The 24,861-nt window shown below is 38.8% G+C and overlaps 1 protein-coding gene across 1 annotated transcript; it reads right to left on the bottom strand.

The window, feature by feature from the left end:
* Positions 1-3,989: 3,989 nt before the first annotated feature.
* On the bottom strand, positions 3,990-19,313 carry LOC133553522 (cysteine-rich and transmembrane domain-containing protein 1-like). The gene is made up of 3 exons (XM_061901806.1): positions 19,152-19,313; positions 10,549-10,843; positions 3,990-5,037 (listed from the first exon to the last, which is right to left on the bottom strand). The coding sequence occupies exons 2-3, from the start codon at positions 10,841-10,843 to the stop codon at positions 4,934-4,936; spliced, it is 399 nt and encodes a 132-aa protein (XP_061757790.1). The 5' UTR covers positions 19,152-19,313; the 3' UTR covers positions 3,990-4,933.
* Between the last annotated feature and the right edge of the window lie 5,548 nt (positions 19,314-24,861).

Below are 24,861 nucleotides of genomic sequence, written 5' to 3'. Positions count from 1 at the left end.
CCGCTGTCATCTGCATATTGTGATCACGACCAACCATGTTCCCGACCTCTACAAATCAATTAGCTTACCTGCTGCCACCTACTGATATGGAAGAGTATTACACGGTTACTCTGCCGAGTTCTAGACAGCACAGCACAATATTTACTGGTTTGCAGAAATTTTTTTTAACCTAATTAGGTGAAATTACTTTAATTTCCCAAGGCACACCAAACAAAATCTCACGTTACACTAGTACACCGCAGCACAGTGGTTGAAAAACACTGGTTTTCCCACTAGCCTCCTAAAAGTAACTTGAAGATTGAACACTGGAAGGAACTGTTTGGCATGAAAGCTAAAGCTGTTAACCACCCCCCCCAAGCAAAGTGCTATTAAACATACACTTTTTATTTGGTGACTGCCCCCTCCCCAACAGTACACAGTCATTCAATGTGTTCAGCAGGTAGGTCGGGCGTACACAAACATGCCACATCAGCAACTGTGCTATAAATAGCCCAATGGATCCCAGGCAGTCAGAGGTGATCTATAATCTGCTTTCACACTGGAAAATGAGCTGGTAACACAAGATAAAGACTAGGTTTTAGGGAAAAAAATACTATAAAATTGTGAAATTAACTATCTGCATGGACAGATGAGTTTACTTGACAAGGCATCCAAAATAATATATGTATATCTAGAAATGTGCATGGCTTGTAAGCTAGAAACTGGTATTTTATTCTGAAAACCAGCATTATTCAACTTATTATTCACCTAGAGCAGGGGTGTCAAACGTAAGGCCCGGCCCGCGGGATGAGTTGGCCGAGTATAAAAATGAACCGAAATTTTTGAATGAAAGAAACTGCTGTTCTAAATGTGTCCACTAGATGTCACAATAGCAATTCTTTGTAGATGATGCTGCATATGTAAAAAAAAAAAAACAAAAAAAAACACATGATGCTAGTGCAGCAATCGAGGAAAATGAGCAAACTACATGAATTACATCCCGTAATTTGATTTTGATAATACATTTTTATCTTGATAGATTGAAAATCAACCAATTAGTTGACTGATGAACATTATCACATCATTTATTCAGAAAGTATAAATAATAATAAAGATAGAATACTATTAAAGGCCTACTGAAACCCACTACTACCCACCACGCAGTCTGATAGTTTATATATCAATGATGAAATATTAACATTGCAACACATGTCAATACGGCCTATTTAGTTTATTAAATTACAATTTTAAATTTCCCGGGAGTTTCGTCTTCGAAACGTCGTGTAATGATGACGTGTACGCAAGACGTCACAGGTTTTTAGGAAGTATGAGCGCTGCGCACACACACAGCTAAATGTCGTCTGCTTTAACGGCAACATTATAGTTTTTTTGGACATCTGTGTTGCTGAATCTTTTGCAATTTGTTCAATTAATATTGGAGAAGTCACAGTAGAAAGATGGAGTTGGGGAGCTTTAGCCTTTAGCCACACAAACACACGGTGATTCCTTGTTTAAAATTCCTGGAGGTGAAACGTTCCTATGGATCAGAGCGCGGTCAAGAGAACATGGATCCCGACCACATGTCAACCAGCAGGTTTTGGTGAGAAAATTGTGGTTAAAAAGTCAATTCTTACCGGAGAAAAGCTGAGCTTGCGCCATCCATAGCTGCCGTCAACTCCCCTGAGACACTGGCGTCAAGACACCCATGGAGACACCCTTCCGACTATCAGGTAATATTAAACTCACTAAAACACTAGCAACACAATATAAATATAAGGGATTTCTCAGAATTATCCTAGTAAATGTGTCTAAAAACATCGGAATCCGTCCCAATGCAATCGCGTTTTTTTTTGTTTTTTTTCCTAGTCCGTCGCTATCAATATCCTCAAACACGAATCTTTCATCCTCGCTCAAATTAATGGGGAAATTGTCGTTTTCTCGGTCAGAATAGCACTTTTTGTTGGAGGCTCCCATTAAAAACAATGTGAATATGTGAGGAGCCATTAAACATGTGACGTCATCGTCTCCGACTTCCGGTAGAGGCAGGGCTTTTCTCTTAGCACCGAAAGTTGCAAACTTTATCGTGGATGTTCTCTACTAAATCCTTTCAGCAAAAATATGGCAATATCGCAAAATGATCAGGTATGACACATAGAATGGACCTGCTATCCTTGTTTGAATAAGAAAATCTCATTTCAGTAGGCCTTTACAACATAATGATTAGTGTATTTTAAGAATGTGCTTGTTTTATTTTTAAAACAAAGAAAACAATCTGAAGTTGTCTTTATTTTTAAGTGATCGTGCCATGGTTTTACCAATCCGGCCCACTTGGGAGTAGCTTTTTCTCCAGATGGCCCTTGATCTAAAATGAGTTGGACACCCCTGACCTAAAGGTTCCTTTTACACAAGATTTTCTGTGTGGGGAAAACCAAAATATCCTGATATTTTTCCAATCATAACATTTTTAAACAACAATAGAAACTAGGGCTGCAAATCTTTTGGGTGTCCCACGATTCGATTCAATATCGGGTCACGATTGGATAATATATCGATTTTTTTCAACTCTATTCAGTTCTCGATTCATAAACGATATTTTTCCGATTCAAAACGATTCTGTATTCATTCAATAAATAGGATTTCAGCAGGATCTACCCCAGTCTGCTGACATGCAAGCAGAGTAGTAGATTTAAAAAAAAAAAAAGCTTTTATGATTGTAAAGTACAATGTTTTATCAACTGATTGCCATAATTTAAATTTGTTTTAACTATTAAACGAACCAAAAATATGACTTATTTTATCTTTGTGAAAATATTGGACAGTGTGTTGTCAAACTTATGAGATGCGATGCAAGTGTAAGCCACTGTGACACTATTGTTCTTTTTTTTTATAAATGTCTAATGATAATACCATACCAACTTTATTTATAAAGCCCTTTAAAAACAACCACAGTTGAAGAACAAAAGGGCTGTACACCACGAAGGAATAAAGGCAAAGGACAGACAAAAAATAATTTAAAACAGAAGTAAAAACACATTGAAATAGCAAATACAAATTGCCTAAGAACAATGTGTTAGATAAAAAGCAGTTAAAAAGTTAAAAACAGTTTAAAGTCTCATGCTGGGTTAAAAACCAGTGAATAAAAATGGGTTTTAAGAAGGATCTTAAAAATAGCCAAAGAAGGGGCCTGTCTCACATGGAGAAGGACATCGTTCCAGAGTTTGGGACCCGCAACAGAGAAGGCTCTGTCCCCCCTGAGCTACCGGGTGGGGGCGTGGAGGTGGAGAAGCTCAGAGAGGTAAGGTGGGGCAAGACCATGTAAGGATTTAAAAACGAGTATTTTAAAATGGACTCTAAAAGACACAGGCAGCCAGTGGAGGGAGGCTAAAACAGGAGTAATAATGTCAATGAGGTATTTTTAATCACTGCTATGCTGAAATTATAACTAATATTGATACTGTTGTTGATAATATTAATTTTTGTTTCACTACTTTTGGTTTGTTCTGTGTCGTGTTTGTGTCTCCTCTCAATTGCTCTGTTTATTGCAGTTTTGAGTGTTGCTGGGTCAGGTTTGGTTTTGGAATTGGGTTGCATTGTTATGGTATTTCTGTGTAGTGGTTTGTTGGATTGATTTAAAAAAAATTTAAAAATAGTTTTTTTAAAAATGAGAATCGATTCTGAATCGCACAACATATTCGATTCGATCCGTATTCGAATTGATTTTTCCCCACACCCCTAATAGAAACCCATATAATTACGTTAAATGAAGATTAGTCAATGACTAAAAATAAGTAGATAGCTCTTTAAACTAGGGACATTTCTAGAAATAACATTGTAAATCTTGGCAAGTGGCAAATAATTTGCAGTGCAATCATCCATCCATCCATTTCCTACCACTTATTCCCTTTGGGGCCGCAGGTGCCTATCTCAGCTACAATCGGGCGGAAGGCGGTGTACACCCTGGACAAGGGCCAACATAATGTGGTAATAAATAAACACAGTATTTCACTCAATGGGAATAAATTATTTTAATGTGAGATTTCCATCTACAGAAAACAATTAACAGATAAATTGGTTCATTGATTACAACATGGTTTCTTATTAGCAGCTAAGAGATTAAAAGTAATAATCACAGTGGAAAAAGAAATGCTTGACCATTAGGGGTTTATCTGCTAAAAGTAATTACACAAATCACTGCCCTGCTCAAAAATGCATTGTGTTCCATTATGGTTTGATTTCACCTGAAGACAACGTGCAAATCTTAAGAGAAAACATTCCAAAAGTCCGCTCCTTGAAGACCACCCTGGGCTTAGAAGAGTGCGGGACCAATGGAAAGGCAGGTGAGAGAGATGGGGCTGAGAAAGCGAATAAAAGACGGGAGAGATAACATTCCCACAGAGGTAATCATCATAAAGTGCTGAAGAGTTTCACATGAGAAGAGCCGGATTCCCAAGCTAGAGTGTGTAAGTGTGTGTTTCATATGCCATGTTGTACTGAGCTTTTGAGCCAAAGAGTACAGCAAAAAGGACCGTTTACACGACACCATTTTTTATCCAACAGCAATCTGGGTTAAAGCCGAGTGGACAAGCGGCTAGTTTATTTCCTTTTTTTTTTTTCCTTTACAAACAAACATCACCAACCGCTGGCCTGGCTTGCATAATGCAGGGGATTTGTTTGCAATGTTGTCATCTGCACATTCAAAAACATGGTTGTCGTGTAAACATACTTTTAGGGAGGCTCTAGAAGCTCCCTTACAAGCTGCGACGTGCGAGCCTGTGGACGAGGTCGCTCAGGCAGTTGGCGCTGAGGACTTCACATTGACGTTAAGGAGGAAAATATCTAACATGGGCAGGGGGGAGCACACATTTATAAATGAAAAGAAAGTGAAGGCAACATTTAAGGACAGTGTTAAGTGTTTTGAGGCACAGAAACTGAGAGGGTGATGGAGAGAAGGGAGTTATGTCAGCATGTCCCACAGACAGCAGCAACACAGAGCAGTCCAGCAGGCCGTCAGGCACGTTTCTGATGAGTTGTCTCTTCTGTTGTCCTCCACCATGTACACTGAGAACAGCAAGTGAAGTCATTAGTCCCCCCCGAAAAAAAAAAAAAAAAAAAAGTTCTCCAAGGGGAAAAATGCACCATCGCAACGGCAAACATTTCCCAGCGACGTCATTGGGAGTTTTTAAGAAAAGCAGGTAAAAGAGGGCGGGGCCAGGATTTAGTTACCAACAGGTGCCGCAAAGATGTGATGAATCATTCATGCACAGGAAGGAAAAAAAACACAGGTGACTCAAAGGACACTAGAGACGGTCACCTGGGTGAGCAACTAATGAAGAGACAATAGACCTTCTCATGAAATGATAGGATTCCTCTAAGTGCTTAGTGGTTATTTCATAATGAATGCCCTGATAAGCCAAAGGATGCTTATCATAGTTCCACCTCGATACAAATCAGTCTTCAAACATTAGACTATGACGTAAGAATATTTGATTCAGTTGCCCCAAAAGACCAATGAGAGACATCCCAAGACAGTTAATAAGAGTAATAGTATTCATGTTGTTCATGAAGTTGTGATGGCCTCTTCTCTTTCTGTGATCAAATGACAACTTAACAGCTATTCCAAAAGGTTACAGAACATGGTTAGTAATAAACAACAATCTGGCGAGCATTAAAGTTAAAGTTAAAGTATCAATGATTGTCATACACACCCTGGGTGTGGTGAAATGTGTCCTCTGCATTTGACCAATCCACATGTTCAATCTTTGGGAGGTGAGGGGAGCAATGAGCAGCAGCATGCACCGCACTCGGGAATCATTTGGTGATTCAACCCCCAATTCCAACCCTTGATGCTGAGTGCCAAGCAGGGAGGCAATGGGTCCCATTTTTTGTAGTCTTTGGTATGACTTGGCCGGGGTTTGAACTCAGAAACTCCCAGTCTCAGGGCGGACACTCTAACCACAAGGCCACAGAGCTGGTTAAGGGAATGCTATTACTTTCCAGAATTGTCCTTTTGTGTTAGCAGGAATTGCAACTAAAGTAATGAGGGGGAAGAATTTTTGCAATATGGAATATTTCATTTTTAAATAATGTAGTCAATTCATACCATGGTTATATTTCACTTCTAAAAATCGATGTAGTCTGAATAGGGTTTCAAATGGCAAACACTGGCACTCATTAATAACATTGAGTATGTCCAAACATTTGAATGATACTATATATTCAACCACAACTATGCATCCTTTGCTATCATGACATGACATGCATGTACCGTATTTTTCCGACTATAAGTCACAGGTTTTTTTTCAGTTTGGCCAGTGGTGCGACTTATACTCAGGAGGGACTTATGTGTGAAATTGTTAACACATTACCATAAAATATTATTATTTAGCTCATTCACATAAGAGACTAGACGTATAAGATTTCATCGGATTTATCGATTAGGAGTGACAGATTTTTTGTTTGGTAAACGTATAGCATGTTCTATATGTTATAGTTATTTGAATGACTCTTACCATAATATGTTACGTTAACATACCAGGCATATTCTCAGTTGGTTATTTATGCGTCATATAACGTACACTCATTCAGCCTGTTGTTCACTATTCTTTATTTATTTTAAATTGCTTATTAAATGTCTATTCTTGTGTTGGGTTTTATCAAATAAATTTCCCCAAAAAATGTGACTTATACTCCAGTGCGACTTATATATATTTTTTCCTTCTTTATTATGCATTTTTGTCAAGTGGGACTTATACTCCGGAGCGATTTATACTCCAAGAAATACGGTACTTGATCATTAATATAAATCTGTTATAAAAGTGTTCTAAACTTGTGTTCTGTTTTTTTTCTTTTATATTTTGGCCCATACCCCTGAATGTCAGTTGGCACACCCATCCATCCATCCATTTTCTACCGCTTATTCCCTTTTGGGGTCGCGGGGGGCGCTGGCGCCTATCTCACCTGTCTGCCAAAATGAACGAACCACGATGCCTTTTAAAAAGCGGTACTTTAATAGCAATAACCTTCAAATACAATTATATGGCATATTTTGATATTTGAAAGCTTCTCTACACAAACCAAAATATGTTGAGGTGACTGAAAAAATGTTGTCCCGCCCTGTTAAGAGCTGTTTTCAAATTTCAGAGTGGCACAACAAAACAACACATACTGTAATTGTAAAGTTGAGCAATAATAGCAGTCAACATGTTTTCTCATTGAGAGCAGTGGTCCTCAAACCCTGGTTCAGGGACTGTTACCTGGTTCATACCGGGTCACAAAGAAATTTGTGTCACACTATGGTTATGGTTATGGAGGGAGTTTATTTCAATCATGCATACACTTAGAATACAATGTCTCATATTTGTAGTTTCTCATTGCAGCATGTTTCAAAAGGAGTAGGAAGAAGCAGATCTTATTTTATCCTTCTCCTTTTCGTTTTATAGCAATTTCAAACACATTTGCTTGTACTCAATCTGTAATACAACAGTGCATGGATAAATAAATTGGTAAGTACAAAAAATAAATTAATAAAAAAGTAATTAAATAAATATTAAAAACATAAATACAAAAATACGTTTCATAATTACATAGTTAAGTTATGATTCACATAATAAAGGTCTCAGTTTACAACAAGGTTCAGGATTTTTATCAGGATTCTTCTTTTGAACAGTTTGCTAAACAGGATCATATTAGTACAATATTTTATTTTGTTGCTTAATCCCCTTCATAATTGAATTCCACATCCTGATATACAAAATATTTTAAGTGTTGTATGTGTATAGAAATGTTTTCAGTTAAATGTTTGTCTCAAGTTATATTTCTCTTATTTTGTTGAGAACAATTGCTGTACTTTCTTAGGTAGCAGCTTATAGCTTGTTTTGTGCTTAATTATATCCATCCATTTTCTACTGCTTATTCCATTTGGGGGTGGCGGGGGGCACTGGTGCCTATCTTTGCTACAATTGGGCGGAAGGCGGTGTACACCTTGGACAAGTCGCCACCTCATCGCAGGGCCAACACAGATAGACAACATTCACACACACATTCACACACTACTGTGTACTACAAAACTGCATAATTATAGTTGTTTGCGAATGCACAACATCATTGAATGTCAATATTTTTAATTCAATACATAAAGGGTTCAAATGTTCTCTAACTGGCCTTTTTGTAACACGGTTAGTGAATGAAGTGTACTTTTGTGGTTATTTCCCCATATTTGTACACTATAACTAAAATACAGTAAGACAAGCAACCATTAAGGATAATGGAGTGATTTTTGGTTTAGAACATATTTAGATTTTTTCATTATCAAAATATTTTTTCGCCACATTATGCTGTGTATTTATTCATATGAAATTTCCAATTCATTGTATCATCTATTGTTACACACAAAAATGTGATTTATTTTACCCTTTCAAGGTCTGTTCTGTTGGTAGGTTAGTGTCAGTTTATGTTGAACACGCATACAAACACAATGTAATACGCCACATGTTTAATTACAGGATGTCCAAAAAGGAGTGGGAAGATGCAGAACTATTTGTATTTGTGTTTGACTTTCTCTTCTGCTGTTCCCAAATAGCATTATTTTAGTTTTACTAAGATTCAAGGATAGTCTGTTCTTGTCATCTTCTTAATTTTTCCATTTCTTCTATTATTTCTATTAGCTTCTGTGTGTTCGCTCATAAACAAAACGCAGTTGTGTCATCACTATATCACTTAATTGAGCCTCTGCCATCATTGTGCGCAGCTACAATAAGCTAACAAAATGAGTTTCAGGGAAAATATTTAATGTGTCAGCTGCATAAAGTGAGTTTATTTTGGTGTAATAATTTTGCTTTCATACGCATAGTCAAATACAATGTAATAATTGTTGCCCCTTTTTTTTCCCCATAATATGTCTTTTCAGCTCATTTAGCAATGTGAGAATGTGAGTAAAGACGAGAATATTAACTAGATGCTTATAAGATAGAGCAGATAGCTGTCATGCGCTGAAGCTCTTGGATTTAATGCATAACTAGAACTTGGGATGCCTGCTAGATAGCTAGTCAAGAAAATAACAAAAAAAGTGATGGGAGGATTTAAATGAAACTTATAAGAAATGTCCAAAATGGGAATGAGAAAAACGGATTAGATTTTGGACCTGATCCAAAACATTTCTACTATATTATCATATTTACACTTGTGTGTGTATGCTAGCATACCATGAATTGATTAACGTGGACCCCAACTTAAACAAGTTGAAAAACTTATTCGGGTGTTACCATTTAGTGGTCAATTGTACAGAGTATGTACTGTACTGTGCAATCTATTAATAAAATGTTCAAAAAAAGCAGCCTCCATGAGACAAAGATAGTGACGACAGACCACAGTGTTTACTCAAGTTTCTTTCATTCTGTTAGAAATAACTCAAAATGTTATTGGCAATTTTCATCGATCTTTTCAGGAAATGTCTTAAATGGCATAAGGATCAAGTTATTACACTCTGGGACTGATCCGGATCATTTCTACTACAATATCTTACGTTTACGTTACGGGCCTAAACTTATTTGCGTGTCTATTGTATCGGCCCCAACTCCACTCACAAGGACAATAGAGTTAATGACTGACTACTGAGAGGCTTCACTCAGTTTCTTTCATTCCAATACAGCTAACTCTAAAACAGTCAAAAGTTTTTATCTAACTTTTAGGAGATATCAGAAATCCACGGTCTGGATTTAAGATATTTTTTAGAACTAGGAGTTTTAGTCTGGCAGAGATCTGCAATCTCCAAGAGTTACAAAAGTTAGTATTGTTTTGAAAAAAAAATTGCCATTGTGGCGAACTGCTTCGACTATTTAAATAAAAATTAGGAAGTGGATTATTTTCAATTGCATGTCAATAACGTTGTGTAAAAAACTATATTATAATAATTATCCATTCATCCATTTTCTACAGCTTGTCTCTCAATTCAGATTTTAATCAATATTGTATATATATTTTTACATCACTAAATTAAGTATAAATAACGATGCTGTTTGCGGATATTTTAAATAAATGAGATCAAGGCAGAGATACTTCATGTGGTCTCCTTGCTGCTATGTATTATTGTTGTCTACTTATAACTGACTGACAAAACACACATATTATTTTTCTCTGTATTAATTCAATTGTGTATACACATTTTTTTGTCAAAATATGACTGTTTATGGGTTTCTCTTCACCAGGATGTGCTTGCATCATCACATATCAAAGGTGTTTTCTTTGAGAACATTCTGACATTTGTTAAACAGGTAGTTTTTTTATTTTATTGTACACTTGTTGGGCCACCACAGAGAAAACAGCTCACTCAATGCTAAAAACAACTGATTTCCAATCGCATTATCTATCCGTGTTAATCCGACAAATACAATCAAATGAAGGTGTTTATTACATGTGTTTTACAAGACGGATTTTATGCCAGACTATGCAATAATGTGCTTTTTTAAGTGCATGTAAACTTTCTGAATTAACACTAGCGCCTTTTAAAAGTTTACTTGTCGTTGACTCATATAATCCCAAAATAATATCATCATATAAACCTGTACCACGCACCTGTGTTTTTAGGAGCTTCACCATACATTTGTCCAGGAGGTGGGCCACCCTGCCAGCCGTACTGCTGTTGTCCAGGGTATCCTTGATAGGGAGCCTGTCCTGCACCAGGATAGGGGCCTGCGGGTCCCATTGGTCCAGGGGGATAGTTTGGGTATTGTGGATTAGGCTGCTGCATGTTAGGAGGATATCCCTGTGGGGGGAAACCCTGAGGTGGGTACCCTTGTGGTACTGGGCCCTGGCCTGGGTAGACTGGAGCAGTGGGGCCTGGGTATGGAGGTGGCTGGTCTGGATTCATCTTTGAGAAAAAGAAAATGGAAAAGCTCAAGCACTTTTTACAAGATTTAAGGGTGGTCACTGATGTAGCATTCTAATTGATTCCAAAGGTGTTTGATGAACTTGATCTGAGGCATCTGTACACCTGACCTTAGCGTGAGGAAGTTTTAGATTTGAATTTTAGTTGAACATCTCTGGTCTATATGGTCCAACAGTATTTGAACACATAGCAGCTGTGTCCTCCTATTTTACTATAGCATAATGCATTTTGTGTATTGATTGCTCTGCTAAAATAATATCAGTTTACATATTATTAATGGTTGACTGTAATAATTTATTCATATTGTTCTTTGCCTCACTAACTGACTTTACAACATTTGTTTGTGTTCTGTAATTTTCCCTGTAGAGCCACACCAAGTAATGACTTCCTTTGGGTTCTTTGAGCACAATCCTCTCCGAAAGCAATGATGCAACCATATCCCACAAGACAGTAGTATTGGTTTTCCTGAAACCATAATACTGTTCCATGCCTTTTGTAGTCCCCTAAAACAAGCAGAGCATATTCAAGAATCTACACACTGTAAGTAAATGTCTTGTTATCCAAGTGTTAATCACAACCTAGCAGATCAGCGAAACTATCTTGCTGTCAGTGTTCACACAGGCTTCACAAATTGAGGAACTACAGTCACTGTGGGCTATAGGAGGCTAATCACATTCACCATGGGAAAGAGAAATGCTAAGCCGATCTAGATGGACATTTACATGGTTACATGTGTGAAGACATACGTATGTGTGCCTTTGCGCATGCAGTGTGTAAGACATGCATAACCACTTTCAGACAGTCCAATCATTGTCTTAAGGTTATTTGGTTTACCCCCGACCTTGTGAGGAGGGAGTGCATTTCCCAACCAACTGCTAATGGCTCCTGCGAGCCGGATAGGGAACTTCACAACATTTGATGCTGGGTTTGCTCATGCAGAAAGTGGAAAAAAAAAACTGCAGCTCAGCTGGGCCTCCTATGGTACTTGCTATATGTACACTATAAACACCTAAACAACTAATTCTAGCTGAGGCTCTGAAGCCATATTAGATCTCCTAGCAGCTGTAAAGATTAAGCTTTGTATTTGTCAAAGCTCCAGGACACGACGATAGTTGACCAGTATCACTGATTATTATCTGTATTGGAAAAGCAAAATGCCTTTATAAGGGTCAAAGTGTTATGACTAATGTGTTACATCATTTAATAATAATATTAAACCAGGTTTTACAGCGTTAACGTGATGTGCAAAAAGGTTAACTTAGACACAAGACATTGTTACATTCAGTCATATACCTACTCGCTGCTTTTAATTTGTCAGTTAGTGATTTTGTAGAGAACATTTGACCTTTTACCTCAATTTGTTCTCAGTGCTGCTGACAGATGGCAAGGTGGTGTAACTATGGTAACAGTGCACTGGGAGCAGGAGAACAACCCTTAATGATTTGTTTTGTTATACCTGAAGGCAGTTAGGTGCAAGCACATGACAACAAACTTAGCACATCTAACAAATTACTTATCCATAGTCTCTGTACAGCTATCTATGAATATAAAATAATCTCACACCAAAAAAAGAAGTCTTGATTCACACTAACATACAATTTCATTTCTAAATGATGAAATTTTTTTAAATTTCGTATTTACAAGCTGCATCAAAATAAGTAAAGTCTATCCATCCATCCATCCAATTAATCTACCTTTTTTTGGACTTGACTTTATTGTGTACATAAGAATTGTCAAAGTATTAATATTTCAACACCAAGTCGATACCAACATTATAAGTAACACTGAAGAAAAACGTTTTTTAAAATGTTGGTGGAAGCCTGCCATAGTGCGCTAGCTGCCTGTGAGAGGAGAGACAAGAAAGAGTGATAAAGGCCTACAGTGTAATGCCTGCAACTAAAATCAACTGTGTGAGGACGTACAATCAAATAATATGATACAGTAGGGCTGGGCGATATTGCCTTTTTTTAATATCGCAATATTTTTAGGCCATATCGCGATATACGATATCCATCCATCCATCCATTTTCTACCGCTTATTCCCTTTTGGGGTCGCGGGGGGCGCTGGCGCCTATCTCAGCTACAATCGGGCGGAAGGCGGGGTACACCCTGGACAAGTCGCCACCTCATCGCAGGGCCCACACAGATAGACAGACAACATTCACACTCACATTCACATATTACGATATTTTGCCTTGGCCTTGAATGAACACTTGATGCATATAATCACAGCAGTATGATGATTATACGTGTATACATTAAAACATTGTTCTTCATACTGCATTCATATATGCTACTTTTAAACTTTCATACAGGGAGGGAAATCACAACTAAGTCAATTGACCAAAAGTGTATTTATTAAAGTTATTAAGCAATAGCATAAACATTCAAGTCATTTCCAAAGCATAAAGTGCAAGATTGTCAGAGACATTTTAAAGGCCTATTGAAACCCACTACTACCGACCACGCAGTCTGATAGTTTATATATCAATTATGAAATCTTACCATTGCAACACATGCCAATTCGGCCGGTTTAGTTTGCTAAATTGCAATTTTAAATTTCCCGCTAAGTGTCCTGTTGAAAACGTCGTGGAATGATGACGCTTATGTTAAAGCGTGCTTGTGACGTTATTGGTTGTAGCGGACATTTTATCCCAGCACCACTCTTGGCTAAAAGTAGTCTGCTTTAATCGCATAATCACACAGTATTCTGGACATCTGTGTTGCTGAATCTTTTGCAATTTGTTCAATTAATAATGGATACTACAAAGAAGAATGCATTTGGTGGAAAGCGGTGTATTTCGACCGGCTGTAGCAACACAAACACAGCCGGTGTTTCTTTGTTTGTTGTGAAGCTTTAATATGGAACAGAGCGGTCAAGCGAACATGTTTCTCTACCACATGTCAACCGGCAGGTTTCGGTGACAAAAATTGTGGTAATAAGTTGGCTCTTACCGTAAACATGAGCGGATCTTGTGTCGTTCTTCCTGCAGCTGTCAAAGAGGCAGCTGCGACATTCATGGCTCCTCCATGGCTTCACTCAGAAACACTGGCGGTCAGCACACCCCTCCGACTCTCAGGTATGACTTTATAATCCCACTAAAACACTAGTAACACAATAATCAGATAAGGGATTTTCCAGAATTATCCTAGTAAATGTGTCTAATAACATCTGAATTTGTCCCACTGCCCTTGTCTTTTTTTCTTTCCTTTTAGTCCTTCACTCTCACTATCCTCATCCACAAATCTTTCATCCTCGCTCCAATTAATGGGGAAATTGTCGCTTTCTCGGTCAGAATTGCTCGCGCTGCTGGTGGCCATGATTCTAATCAATGTGCGGATGTGAGGCTCGCGCTGCTGGTGACCATGATTATAATCAATGTGCGAATGTGAGGAGCCCTCACACCGGTGACGTCACGTGCACATCGGCTTCTACTTCCGGTACAAGCAAGGCTTTTTTATTAGCGACCAAAAGTTGCGAACTTTATCGTCGATATTTTCTACTAAATCCTCTCAGCAAAAATATGGCAATATCGCGAAATGATCAAGTATGACACATAGAAGGGACCTGCTATCCCCGTTTAAATAAGAAAATCTCATTTCAGTAGGCCTTTAAGTGTCAAATAAAAATGAGCCGCATAATAGGAAATCAAATAGTATTCGTCCTTCACTATGTGGTATGTTACTACGGTTATGAAATTCTCTTCATTCTCTAGCGAGTGGCTTTTCAAATGATGCTACATATTAGCAGTAATGCTACTTTTTATAGCAACGCTTGTACCGCACGCTTGACTAATTACGGTTGTCTGTTCGACATATTCCCACTGGAAGCCGAACCACCGCCAGACGATGGAAACCCTACTGTTTTTATTGGGAATTAAGTCTTCCTTCATATGTTACCAGATTCGCACCTTCTTTTTCTCGTACGGCTACGTTGGCACCTAACATAGCCCAGTCTGCTACCTCTCTGCTCTTTGAGGGCGGACACATATGTGACGTATGACGTGACAGTATGTGACGTATGTAAGAATGTGCGCCTGCTTGTCTGTGAGAAGGAAAGACAGGAAAGAGTAGGAAGAGCCTGAAGTGTACGCCCGCAGCTAAAAGCAACTGTGTTAGAACGTATACTCGAATATTACGGTATAGTCATGTTCTATATCCCGCAGAGACAAACCCGCGATATATTGTATATATCGATATATCACCCAGCCCTACGATAGTCATTTTCTATATCGCACAGAGACAAACCCACGATGTATCGAGTATATCGACATATCGCCCAGCCCTACAACAAAGATGAACGACACCACACAATAGCACACAATAATATAACGCCACAACTTAACTTTAAGCCAAAAAGGACACGGAAGTGACAGCAGAGCAAGTTAGGGCAATTCAGCCACTTTGAGAACACAACAACATGAAGCGATAGCAATGGATAACATTGATGAGTGGGTAAACATGATTCCGTTAATTGTTGTTTGCTTTTTTGTATCCATATTTAATTTCAACATAATTCCTTCATAAGAGAATCGTGGAAATCCAAGGGTATAGGTATCGACCACTAAAATTCTGGTATTGTGAAATTGGTAATGTGCATGAATGTACTATGAAGTGAGCGAGCTTGCGTTGTTTTTGGCCTGATGGATTAATTTTGACCTAGATCAAGAGTCGGCTCCCCAAAATGTTGAAAGAGCCATTTTGGACCACAAATACAAAAAAGTAATCCGTCTGGAGACGCAAAAAAATCAAAAGACTTGAATGTAGTGTTATAATGATGGCAACACATGATGTAAGTGGCTAACTAGCTATATTAATTTACTATGAAACTGACAAAATTGGAAAACATTAGTAAAACTTCTCAGAGGGTGCGATAACTCCTGGAAATGACCGTCTTAGAATGGCCAAAGTTATAGATGTGTGAGTCCAAGTTAAAGGTAACATCAGGCTGTCTTCTGCTAATATATTTATTAGTCATTGCAAGCTGGGTAACGTTCGCTGTGGTCTGGAATAACATGGCACACAAACAACTATCAGAAATGCAGCCAATAATACAGACAGATAATGAGGCATGAAACATGGAAAAATAAACTAAATACACATGAGTAAAGGAAATTAAATGAGCTCAAATATAGATACAGATGAGAGATAATGATGCAATATGTACATACAGCTAGCCAAAATAGCCTGTTAGCATTGATTAGCTTACAGTCATGCAGTGACCAAATATGCCTGATTAGCACTCCACACAAGTCAACAACATCAACAAAGTTCACTTTTGTGCATTCACGCACAGCATACAATGTTTGGTGGACAACATGAGACAAAGAAGGAGTGGCATGAAACACGTTTTTCTGTGGCAGAGTCTGAGAATGTTGTAGATGTAATGAAACTATTGAGTCTCCAGTCCGCACTGGTGAGTTCAAGGGCCGCTGAAATTAGTAGGACAAAGCTGTGCTCGCCAATTACTCTCATCAGTGAAGCTTTGAATGATTGATTGAAACTTTTATTAGTAGATTGCACATTACAGTCTATATTCCGTACAATTGACCACTAAATAGTAACACCTGAATAAGTTTTTCTACTTGTTTAAGTTGGGGTCCACGTTTATCAATTCATGGTAAAAACACAAATATACTAAACAGTGGGATGTCTAACAATTAGGAAGGTTTGTGTCGTGTTTGTCCTCCTACAGAAACCATATTTCAACAAAAAAACATATTACACCCCCACCCCGCCCATTTCTTTCCATTTCCATAAATTTTTGATAACGCTCCATGGAGCCACCAGGGCGCCGCTAAAGGGCTCCATGTGGCTCTAGAGCCGCTGGTTGCTGACCAACAAACAGCTGCCATTATTTTTATTTTTTTTAAAGCAGAACATGGCGATTAAGAGTCTGATGATAATGACAACAATAACAATAATAATAATAATATGACTTCTATAAAAATGAAGGATATTGTCCTAAAGATGTGTGTGCTTGTCAAGACAAAAATCGTGATCTATATTCTCGGCAGAATCGTGCAGCCCCAGAGTGAATAATTTCGAAAAAGGGCTTCGATTCTAAACTCCTTTGAGTTTGGCAATATGTTCAAGCGAAAAGAGTTTAATCATTTACGTTAATGTCGTTTATTTTCAACTATTGTCAGTAGGGTCTTCACAGTGGCAGAGGGGTTAGTGTGTCTGCCTCACAATACGAAGGTCCTGCAGTCCTGGGTTTAATCCCGGGCTCGGGATCTTTCTGTGTAGAGTTTGCATGTTCTCCCCGTAAATGCGTGGGTTCCCTCCGGGTACTCCGGCTTCCTCCCACTTCCAAAGGCATGCACCCGGGGATAGGTTGATTGGCAACACTAAATTGGCCCTAGTGTGTGAATGTGGTCTGTCTATCTGTGTTGGCCCTGCGATGAGGTGGCGACTTGTCTGGGGTGTACTCTGCCTTCCGCCCGATTGTAGCTGAGATAGGCGCCAGCGCCCCCCGCGATCCCAAAAAGGGAATAAGTGGTAGAAAATGGATGAATGGATGGATGGATGGATGGATGGATATTGTCAGTAGGGCTGCGAATCTTTGGGTTTCCCACGATTCGATTCAATATCGATTCTTGGGGATTCGATTATTTATTGATTTTTTCGATTCAACGTAATTCTCTATTCATTTAATACATAGGATTTAAGCATGCTGACATGCTGGCAGAGATTTTCTTAAAAAACTTTTATAATTGTAAAGAACAATATTTTATCAACTGATTGCAGTAATGTAAATTTGTTTTAATTATTAAACAAACCAAAAATATGACTTATTTTATTTTGTGAAAACATTAGACACAGTGTGTTGTCAAGCTTATGAGATGCGATGCAAATGTAAGCCACTGTGACACTATTGTTCTTTTTTTTTAATTTTTATAAATGTCTAATGATAATGTCAATGAGGGATTTTTAATCACTGCTATGTTGAAATTATAAATGTTACATGATAAATGGGTTGTACTTGTGTTGCGCTTTTCTACCTTCAAGGTACTCAAAGCGCTTTGACACTACTTCCACATTTACCCATTCACACACTGATGGAGGGAGCTGCCATGCAAGGCGCTAACCAGCACCCATCAGGAGCAAGGGTGAAGTGTCTTGCTCAGGACGGACGTGACGAGGTTGGTACTAGGTGGCGATTGAACCAGGGACCCTCGGGTTGCACAAGGCCACTCTTTCACCGCGCCACACCGTCCCTTAGGCCAATAACTAATATTGATACTGTTGTTGATTATATTCATTTTTGTTTTACTACTTTTGGTTTGTTCACGGTAGCAGAGGGGTTAGTGCGTCTGCCTCACAATACGAAGTTCCTGCAGTCCTGGGTTCAAATCCAGGCTCGGGATCTTTCTGTGTGGAGTTTGCATGTTCTCCCCGTGAATGCGTGGGTTCCCTCCGGGTACTCTGGCTTCCTCCCACTTCCAAAGACATGCACCTGGGGATGGGTTGATTGGCAACACTAAATTGGCCCTAGTGTGTGAATGTGGTCTGTCTATCTGTGTTGGCCCTGCGAATAAGTACTGTTGTACTGTTGTCGATTATATTCATTTTTGTTTCACTACTTTTGGTTTGTTTGTTCTGTGTCGTGTTTGTGTCTCCTCAATTGCTTTGTTTATTGCAGTTCTTCTGAGTGTTGCTGGGTCAGGTTTGGTTTTGGAATTGGATTCCATTGTTATGGTATTGCTGTGGATTGGTTTGTTGGATTGATTAAAAACAATAAAAAAAATTAAAATAAAATAAAATTAAATTAAAAATCGATTTTTTTTTTTAAATGAGAATGATTCTGAATAGCACAACGTGAGAATCGCGATTCGTATTCGAATCGATTTTTTCCCCCACACCCCTAAATGTCAGGCTGCCGTACTTGAGTCGTCAATGTGATGGCGATGATATAAATACGAGCACATGGAGCGATCACCTCTTTCAAGATATCGTAGTAGTGAACAACACAAAGCAAAACATGTTCGAATAGAGTGGAAAATGGTTAACGTTTCTGTCGCTATCAACAACATGTATGATGTAGACATCTCCTCGAGTGTGTTAAATTAAGCTGTAAATTTCAGTTGGTTGGCTAATAATCCGTAATTTAACCGTGTGTGTCTCTAAATTAAATATTGATAGTTTAAACCCCACATTGGAGAAGATTTTGAGGAAGTAGTTAAGTGTGCACCTGTAGGCCCAAGCCCAGCCCCACTCGGTAAACTTCGGAATGACTCGGCGTATAAACACAAAAAAATACCAAACGGCCACCAAATATTGTACGTACCTTAAAGTGAATAACAGTTGAATTCAACAACAGCAGCGGAGTGTTTCTTGGATTAAAAAAGTCCTCGTAGGCGCCAACCTGAGCGGGTATTTCCACCGCAGTGAACAAGCCTTTCTCTTTTTAGTGCGTCTAGCGGGACGTGACGTCACTAAACGGGGAGGGCGGGGGGATGAGAAAGCGCTGGCTGTGTGAGAAACGAAATATATGATTGGTTCTCACGACCACCGACTGCCCTTCATTGTCCAATCAGAGACCAGAGTGGTGACCGGTGGGACGGGAAAATTATGACTCCTGATCATCTGACATACGTCACAGAGTCAATATACAATAATTGAGATAAGCAACTAATCCGAGTCAGGTTAGGCTTTTAGTGGTGACACATAGTTTGCTATTATTTGTAACACATTACTAATCTATAAAAGACGATACTTGTAGTCCTATCAAAATATTAATGCTAATATAGCGGTTGTGTCAGCAGAGTGTGGTTTCACTTGTTGCCAGCAGGTGGCAGCATTGTCCCAATTTAGAACCCCATCTGCTATAACGCAACTAATTGATTGATTGATACTTTTTACAGTAGATTGCACAGTTCAGTACATATTCCGTACAATTGACCACTAAATGGTAACACCCGAATACGTTTTTCAACTTGTTTAAGTCGGGGTCCACGTTAATCAATTCATGGTAAAGAGACACTTTGGTACTGGAGGTGCAATAACAATTCTGTTGATTTGTCAGGATGGAGGCATTACAACAACTGCTTTGTATTATTCAATATCATATGGTAAAGTAAAGCACATAACACCAGTTATGTTAATTTTGAGTCCTTTATTGACACTATAGCTGAAAAGTATACGCAAATGCATGATATTATACTTATAAGGAGCCTACAGTACATTCTCTATAAGAGTGTTTTTCAACCTTTTCTGAGCCAAGGCACATTTCTTTTCACTGAAAATATTTAGAGGCACACCACTAGCAGAAAACATTAAAAAAATTAAACTCAGTAGCCGATATTGACAATAAAAAGTTGTTCTAGCAATTGTTGGATATGAATTCAAACCATAAGCAAGCATGCATCACTAGAGCTCTTGTCTCAAAGTAGGTGTACTGTCACGACCTGTCACATCACGCCGTGACTTATATTTTAGTTTTTTTGGTGTTTTCCTGTGTGTAGTGTTTTAGTTGTTTCCTATTTTGATGGCTTTTCCTCTTTTGTTGGTATTTTCCTGTAGAAGTTTCACGTCTTCCTTGAACGCTATTCCCCGCACCTGCTTTGTTTTCGCAATCAAGACTATTTAAGTTGTGTGGACGCTATCCTTCTTTGTGTGTACACTGTTAAATGTCATGTCATGTATGGATGTACTTTGTGGACGCCGTCTGCTCCACACGCTGTAAGTCTTTGCTGTCGTCCAGCATTCTGTTTTTGTTTACTTTGCATTCAGTTCAGTTTTATTTTCGATTTGCATAGCCATCCCTAAGCGCCAATGCCTTTTCTTAGCGGCAATTAGCAGAACTCGCCTTTTGTTTATTTTTGGTTTAAGTGTTAGATACTTTTTTACCTGCACACTGCCTCCCGTATATTGTGATCACGTCAAACCATGTTCCCGACATCTACAAAGCAAACCTATAAGCCACCTACTGATATGGAAGATTATTACACGGTTACTCTGTCGCGCTCTAGACATCACCGACACTTAACAACAGCATATCTGCAGATTATAATTAATGATTTGCCAAAAATATTTTTAACCCAATTTGGTGAAATTACATCATCTCCCACGGCACACCAGACTGTATCTCTGAGATACAGTGGTTGAAAAACACTGCTCTATAAGACTCCATGTTACATGAACCCTGTGACTGGAGTGACATACTAGAAAGCTGCAGGCACAGCATGACAGCTGCCATTGCTTGTGGTACTTAAAAGATAGTATCTAATGTTGCTTCTTCTTGATCTCAGCGCTGCTTTCGATACCATCGATCATAATATTTTATTAGAACGTATCAAAACACGAATTGGTATGTCAGACTCAGCCCTGTCTTGGTTTAACTCTTATCTTACTGATAGGATGCAGTGTCTCCCATAACAGTGTGACCTCGGACTATGTTAAGGTAACGTGTGGAGTTCCCCAGGGTTCGGTCCTTGGCCCTGTACTCTTCAGCATCTACATGCTGCCGCTGGGTGACGTCATACGCAAATACGGTATTAGCTTTCACTGTTATGCTGATGACACCCAACTCTACATGCCCCTAAAGCTGACCAACACGACGAACTGTAGTCAGTTGGAAGCGTGTCTTAATGAAATTAAACAATGGATGTCCGCTAACTTTTTGCAACTTAATGGCAAAAAAACAGAAATGCTGATTATCGGTCCTGCTAGACACCGACCTCTATTTAATAATACAACTTTAACATTTGACAACCAAATAATAAAACAAGGTGACTCTGTAAAAAATCTGGGTATTATCTTTGACCCAACTCTCTCCTTTGAGTCACACATTAAAAGCGTTACTAAAACGGCCTTCTTTCATCTCCGTAATATCGCTAAAATTCGCTCCATTTTGTCCACTAAAGACGCCGAGATCATTATCCATGCTTTTGTTACGTCTTGCCTCGACTACTGTAACGTATTATTTTCGGGTCTCCCCATGTCTAGCATTAAAAGATTACAGTTGGTACAAAATGCGGCTGCTAGACTTTTGACAAGAACAAGAAAGTTTGATCATATTACACCTGTACTGGCTCACCTGCACTGCCTTCCTGTGCACTTAAGATGTGACTTTAAGGTTTTACTAATTACGTATAAAATACTACACGGTCTAGCTCCAGCCTATCTTGCCGATTGTATTGTACCATATGTCCCGGCAAGAAATCTGCGTTCAAAAGACTCCGGCTTATTAGTGATTCCTAGAGCCCAAAAAAAGTCTGCGGGCTATAGAGCGTTTTCCGTTCGGGCTCCAGTACTCTGGAATGCCCTCCCGGTAACAGTTCGAGATGCTACCTCAGTAGAAGCATTTAAGTCTCCCCTTAAAACTTATCTGTATACTCTAGCCTTTAAATAGACCTCCTTTTTAGACCAGTTGATCTGCCGCTTCTTTTCTTTCTCCTATGTCCCCCCCTCCCTTGTGGAGGGGGTCCGGTCCGATGACCATGGATGAAGTACTGGCTATCCAGAGTCAAGACCCAGGATGGACCGCTCGTCGGGACCCAGGATGGACCGCTCGCCTGTATCGGTTGGGGACATCTCTACGCTGCTGATCCGCCTCCGCTTGAGATGGTCTCCTGTGGACGGGACTCTCGCTGCTGTCTTGGATCCGCTTGAACTGAACTCTCGCGGCTGTGTTGGAGCCACTATGGCTTGAACTTTTACAATATAATGTTAGACCCGCTCGACATCCATTGCTTTCGGTCCCCTAGAGGGGGGGGGGTTGCCCACATCTGAGGTCCTCTCCAAGGTTTCTCATAGTCAGCATTGTCACTGGCGTCCCACTGGATGTGAATTCTCTCTGCCCACTGGGTGTGAGTTTTCCTTGCCCTTTTGTGGGTTCTTCCGAGGATGTTGTAGTCGTAATGATTTGTGCAGTCCTTTGAGACATTTGTGATTTGGGGCTATATAAATAAACATTGATTGATTGATTGATTGATTGATTAAAAGATTGCATTTGGTACAAAATGCGTCTGCTAGACTTTTGATAAGAACAAGAAAGTTTGATCATATTAGGCCTATACTGGCTCACCTGCACTGGCTTCCTGGCCAGGACGGCGTGGCGCAGTTGGGAGAGTAGCCGTGTGCAAACCAAGGATCCCTGGTTCAATCCCCACCTAGTACCAACCTCGTCACGTCCGTTGTGTCCTGAGCAAGACACTTCACCCTTGCTCCTAATGGGTGCTGGTTAGCGCCTTGCATGGCAGCTCCCTCCATCAGTGTGTGAATGTGTGTGTGAATGGGTGAATGTGGAAGTAGTGTAGAAAAGGCAGAAAAGCGCTATACAAGTACAACCCATTTACTTAAGATGCGACTTTAATGTTTTACTACTTACATAAGAAATACTAAAGTGTTTAGCTCCATCCTATCTTGCTGATTGTATTGTACCATATGTCCCGGCAATAAATCTGCATTCAAAGAACTCTGGCTTATTAGTGATTCCCAGAGCCCAAAAAAAAGTCTTGAGGCTATAGAGCGTTTTCTATCCGGGCTCCAGTACTCTGAAATGCCCTCCCCGTAACAGTTCGAGATGCTACCTCAGTAGAAGCATTTAAGTCTCATCTTAAAACTCAATTATATAATCTATCCTTTAAATAGACCCCCCTTTTAGACCAGTTGATCTGCCGTCTCTTTTCTGCTCTGCCCCCTTTTCTTGCGTGAAGAGGTTATTAGGTGACCACAGATAAACGCTAGCTGTTCAAAGTCTGGACCTGAGGTGGACCACTCATCTGTGCATCAGTTGGGGACGTCTGCGCTGCTGACTTGTCTCCACTCAAAATGATCTCCTGCTGGCCCCACTATGGACTGGACTCTCACACTATTAACTAGATCCACTCGACATCTATTGCACTGGTCCCCTCCAAGGTTTCTCATTGTATCCAATTGGATTGAGTTTGTTCTTGCCCTGATGTGGGATCTGAGCCGAGGATGTCGTTGTGGTTTATGCAGCCCTTTGAGACACTCGTGATTTAGGGCTATATAAATAAACTTTGATTGATTGATTGAGAATCAGCAAGGCAATACCAGAAAAAAACATGACCATGTCAATATATAATATGTACACTGGATTGTTAAAACGGAGCTACATGAGCTACATCCATGATACAAATGTGTTTTCTTTGTCATTATAAGTGAAAATGCATTGTGTTAATGTGGTGTTAAACATGTGATGATCTATGATTATATACATCATTTTTTAACGGGACTTGGTTCAATGGATCAAGCCGAACAGTTTAGTTGGTTAAATTATACCTAACCTTATGAGGAGAGTTAGAAACATATAGAAAGTTTGAGAGAACAGAATGCAAGGAAGCTGAAAATCTGTGTAAGTGGGGTCCAAAGCTCAATTTATCCAAATTATGTTAAAGGGCAAAAAAAGAAAACATTAAACACAGCCTGAACCAAAGATGATTAGGGCCACATCGAAAAAAAAACTATTGAAAAATAAATTTAAAAAATTGTTTGCTATTTGAAAAATGGATTGTCAAGAATAATTTTAGTGTAATTGTAAATTATTCAAATTAAAAAGTCCTTCTTGCTTTTAGTTGACAAAAAAGTACATAGGCCGGGATTTATTAGCAAAATTTAAAATGCTGGATAAGTAAACTAAAAAAAGAAATGTGTCGTCTGCTATTAGAATTCACTTAATTCTGCTTCAGAAAAAGAAAAAAATTAAAAATAATATATTGAGTCATTTAAATTTTCAAACAAAACAATAATTAAAATACAGGCAATAATTTTTATATAGTCAACTATCATTTTTTATAAGTTATTATGAATTATTTATATAACTTAGCCACATTGTCCCAATTTAGAGCTCCGTTTGCTATAACGTAACCTAGACCCTTTTTTCTTTAAGGAATCAATAAAGTACTATCTATCGTACTATCTATCTTGACACATTAGACACTATATATATATATATATATATATATATATATATATATATATATATATATATATATATATATATATATATATATATATATATACATATGTAT

The sequence above is a fragment of the Nerophis ophidion genome, linkage group LG05, assembly GCF_033978795.1.
Source record: "Nerophis ophidion isolate RoL-2023_Sa linkage group LG05, RoL_Noph_v1.0, whole genome shotgun sequence".
NCBI classification, from domain to species: Eukaryota; Metazoa; Chordata; class Actinopteri; order Syngnathiformes; family Syngnathidae; genus Nerophis; species Nerophis ophidion.
Note: the sequence above shows the minus strand (reverse complement) of the source record. Positions and strands in the feature narration are given on the sequence as shown.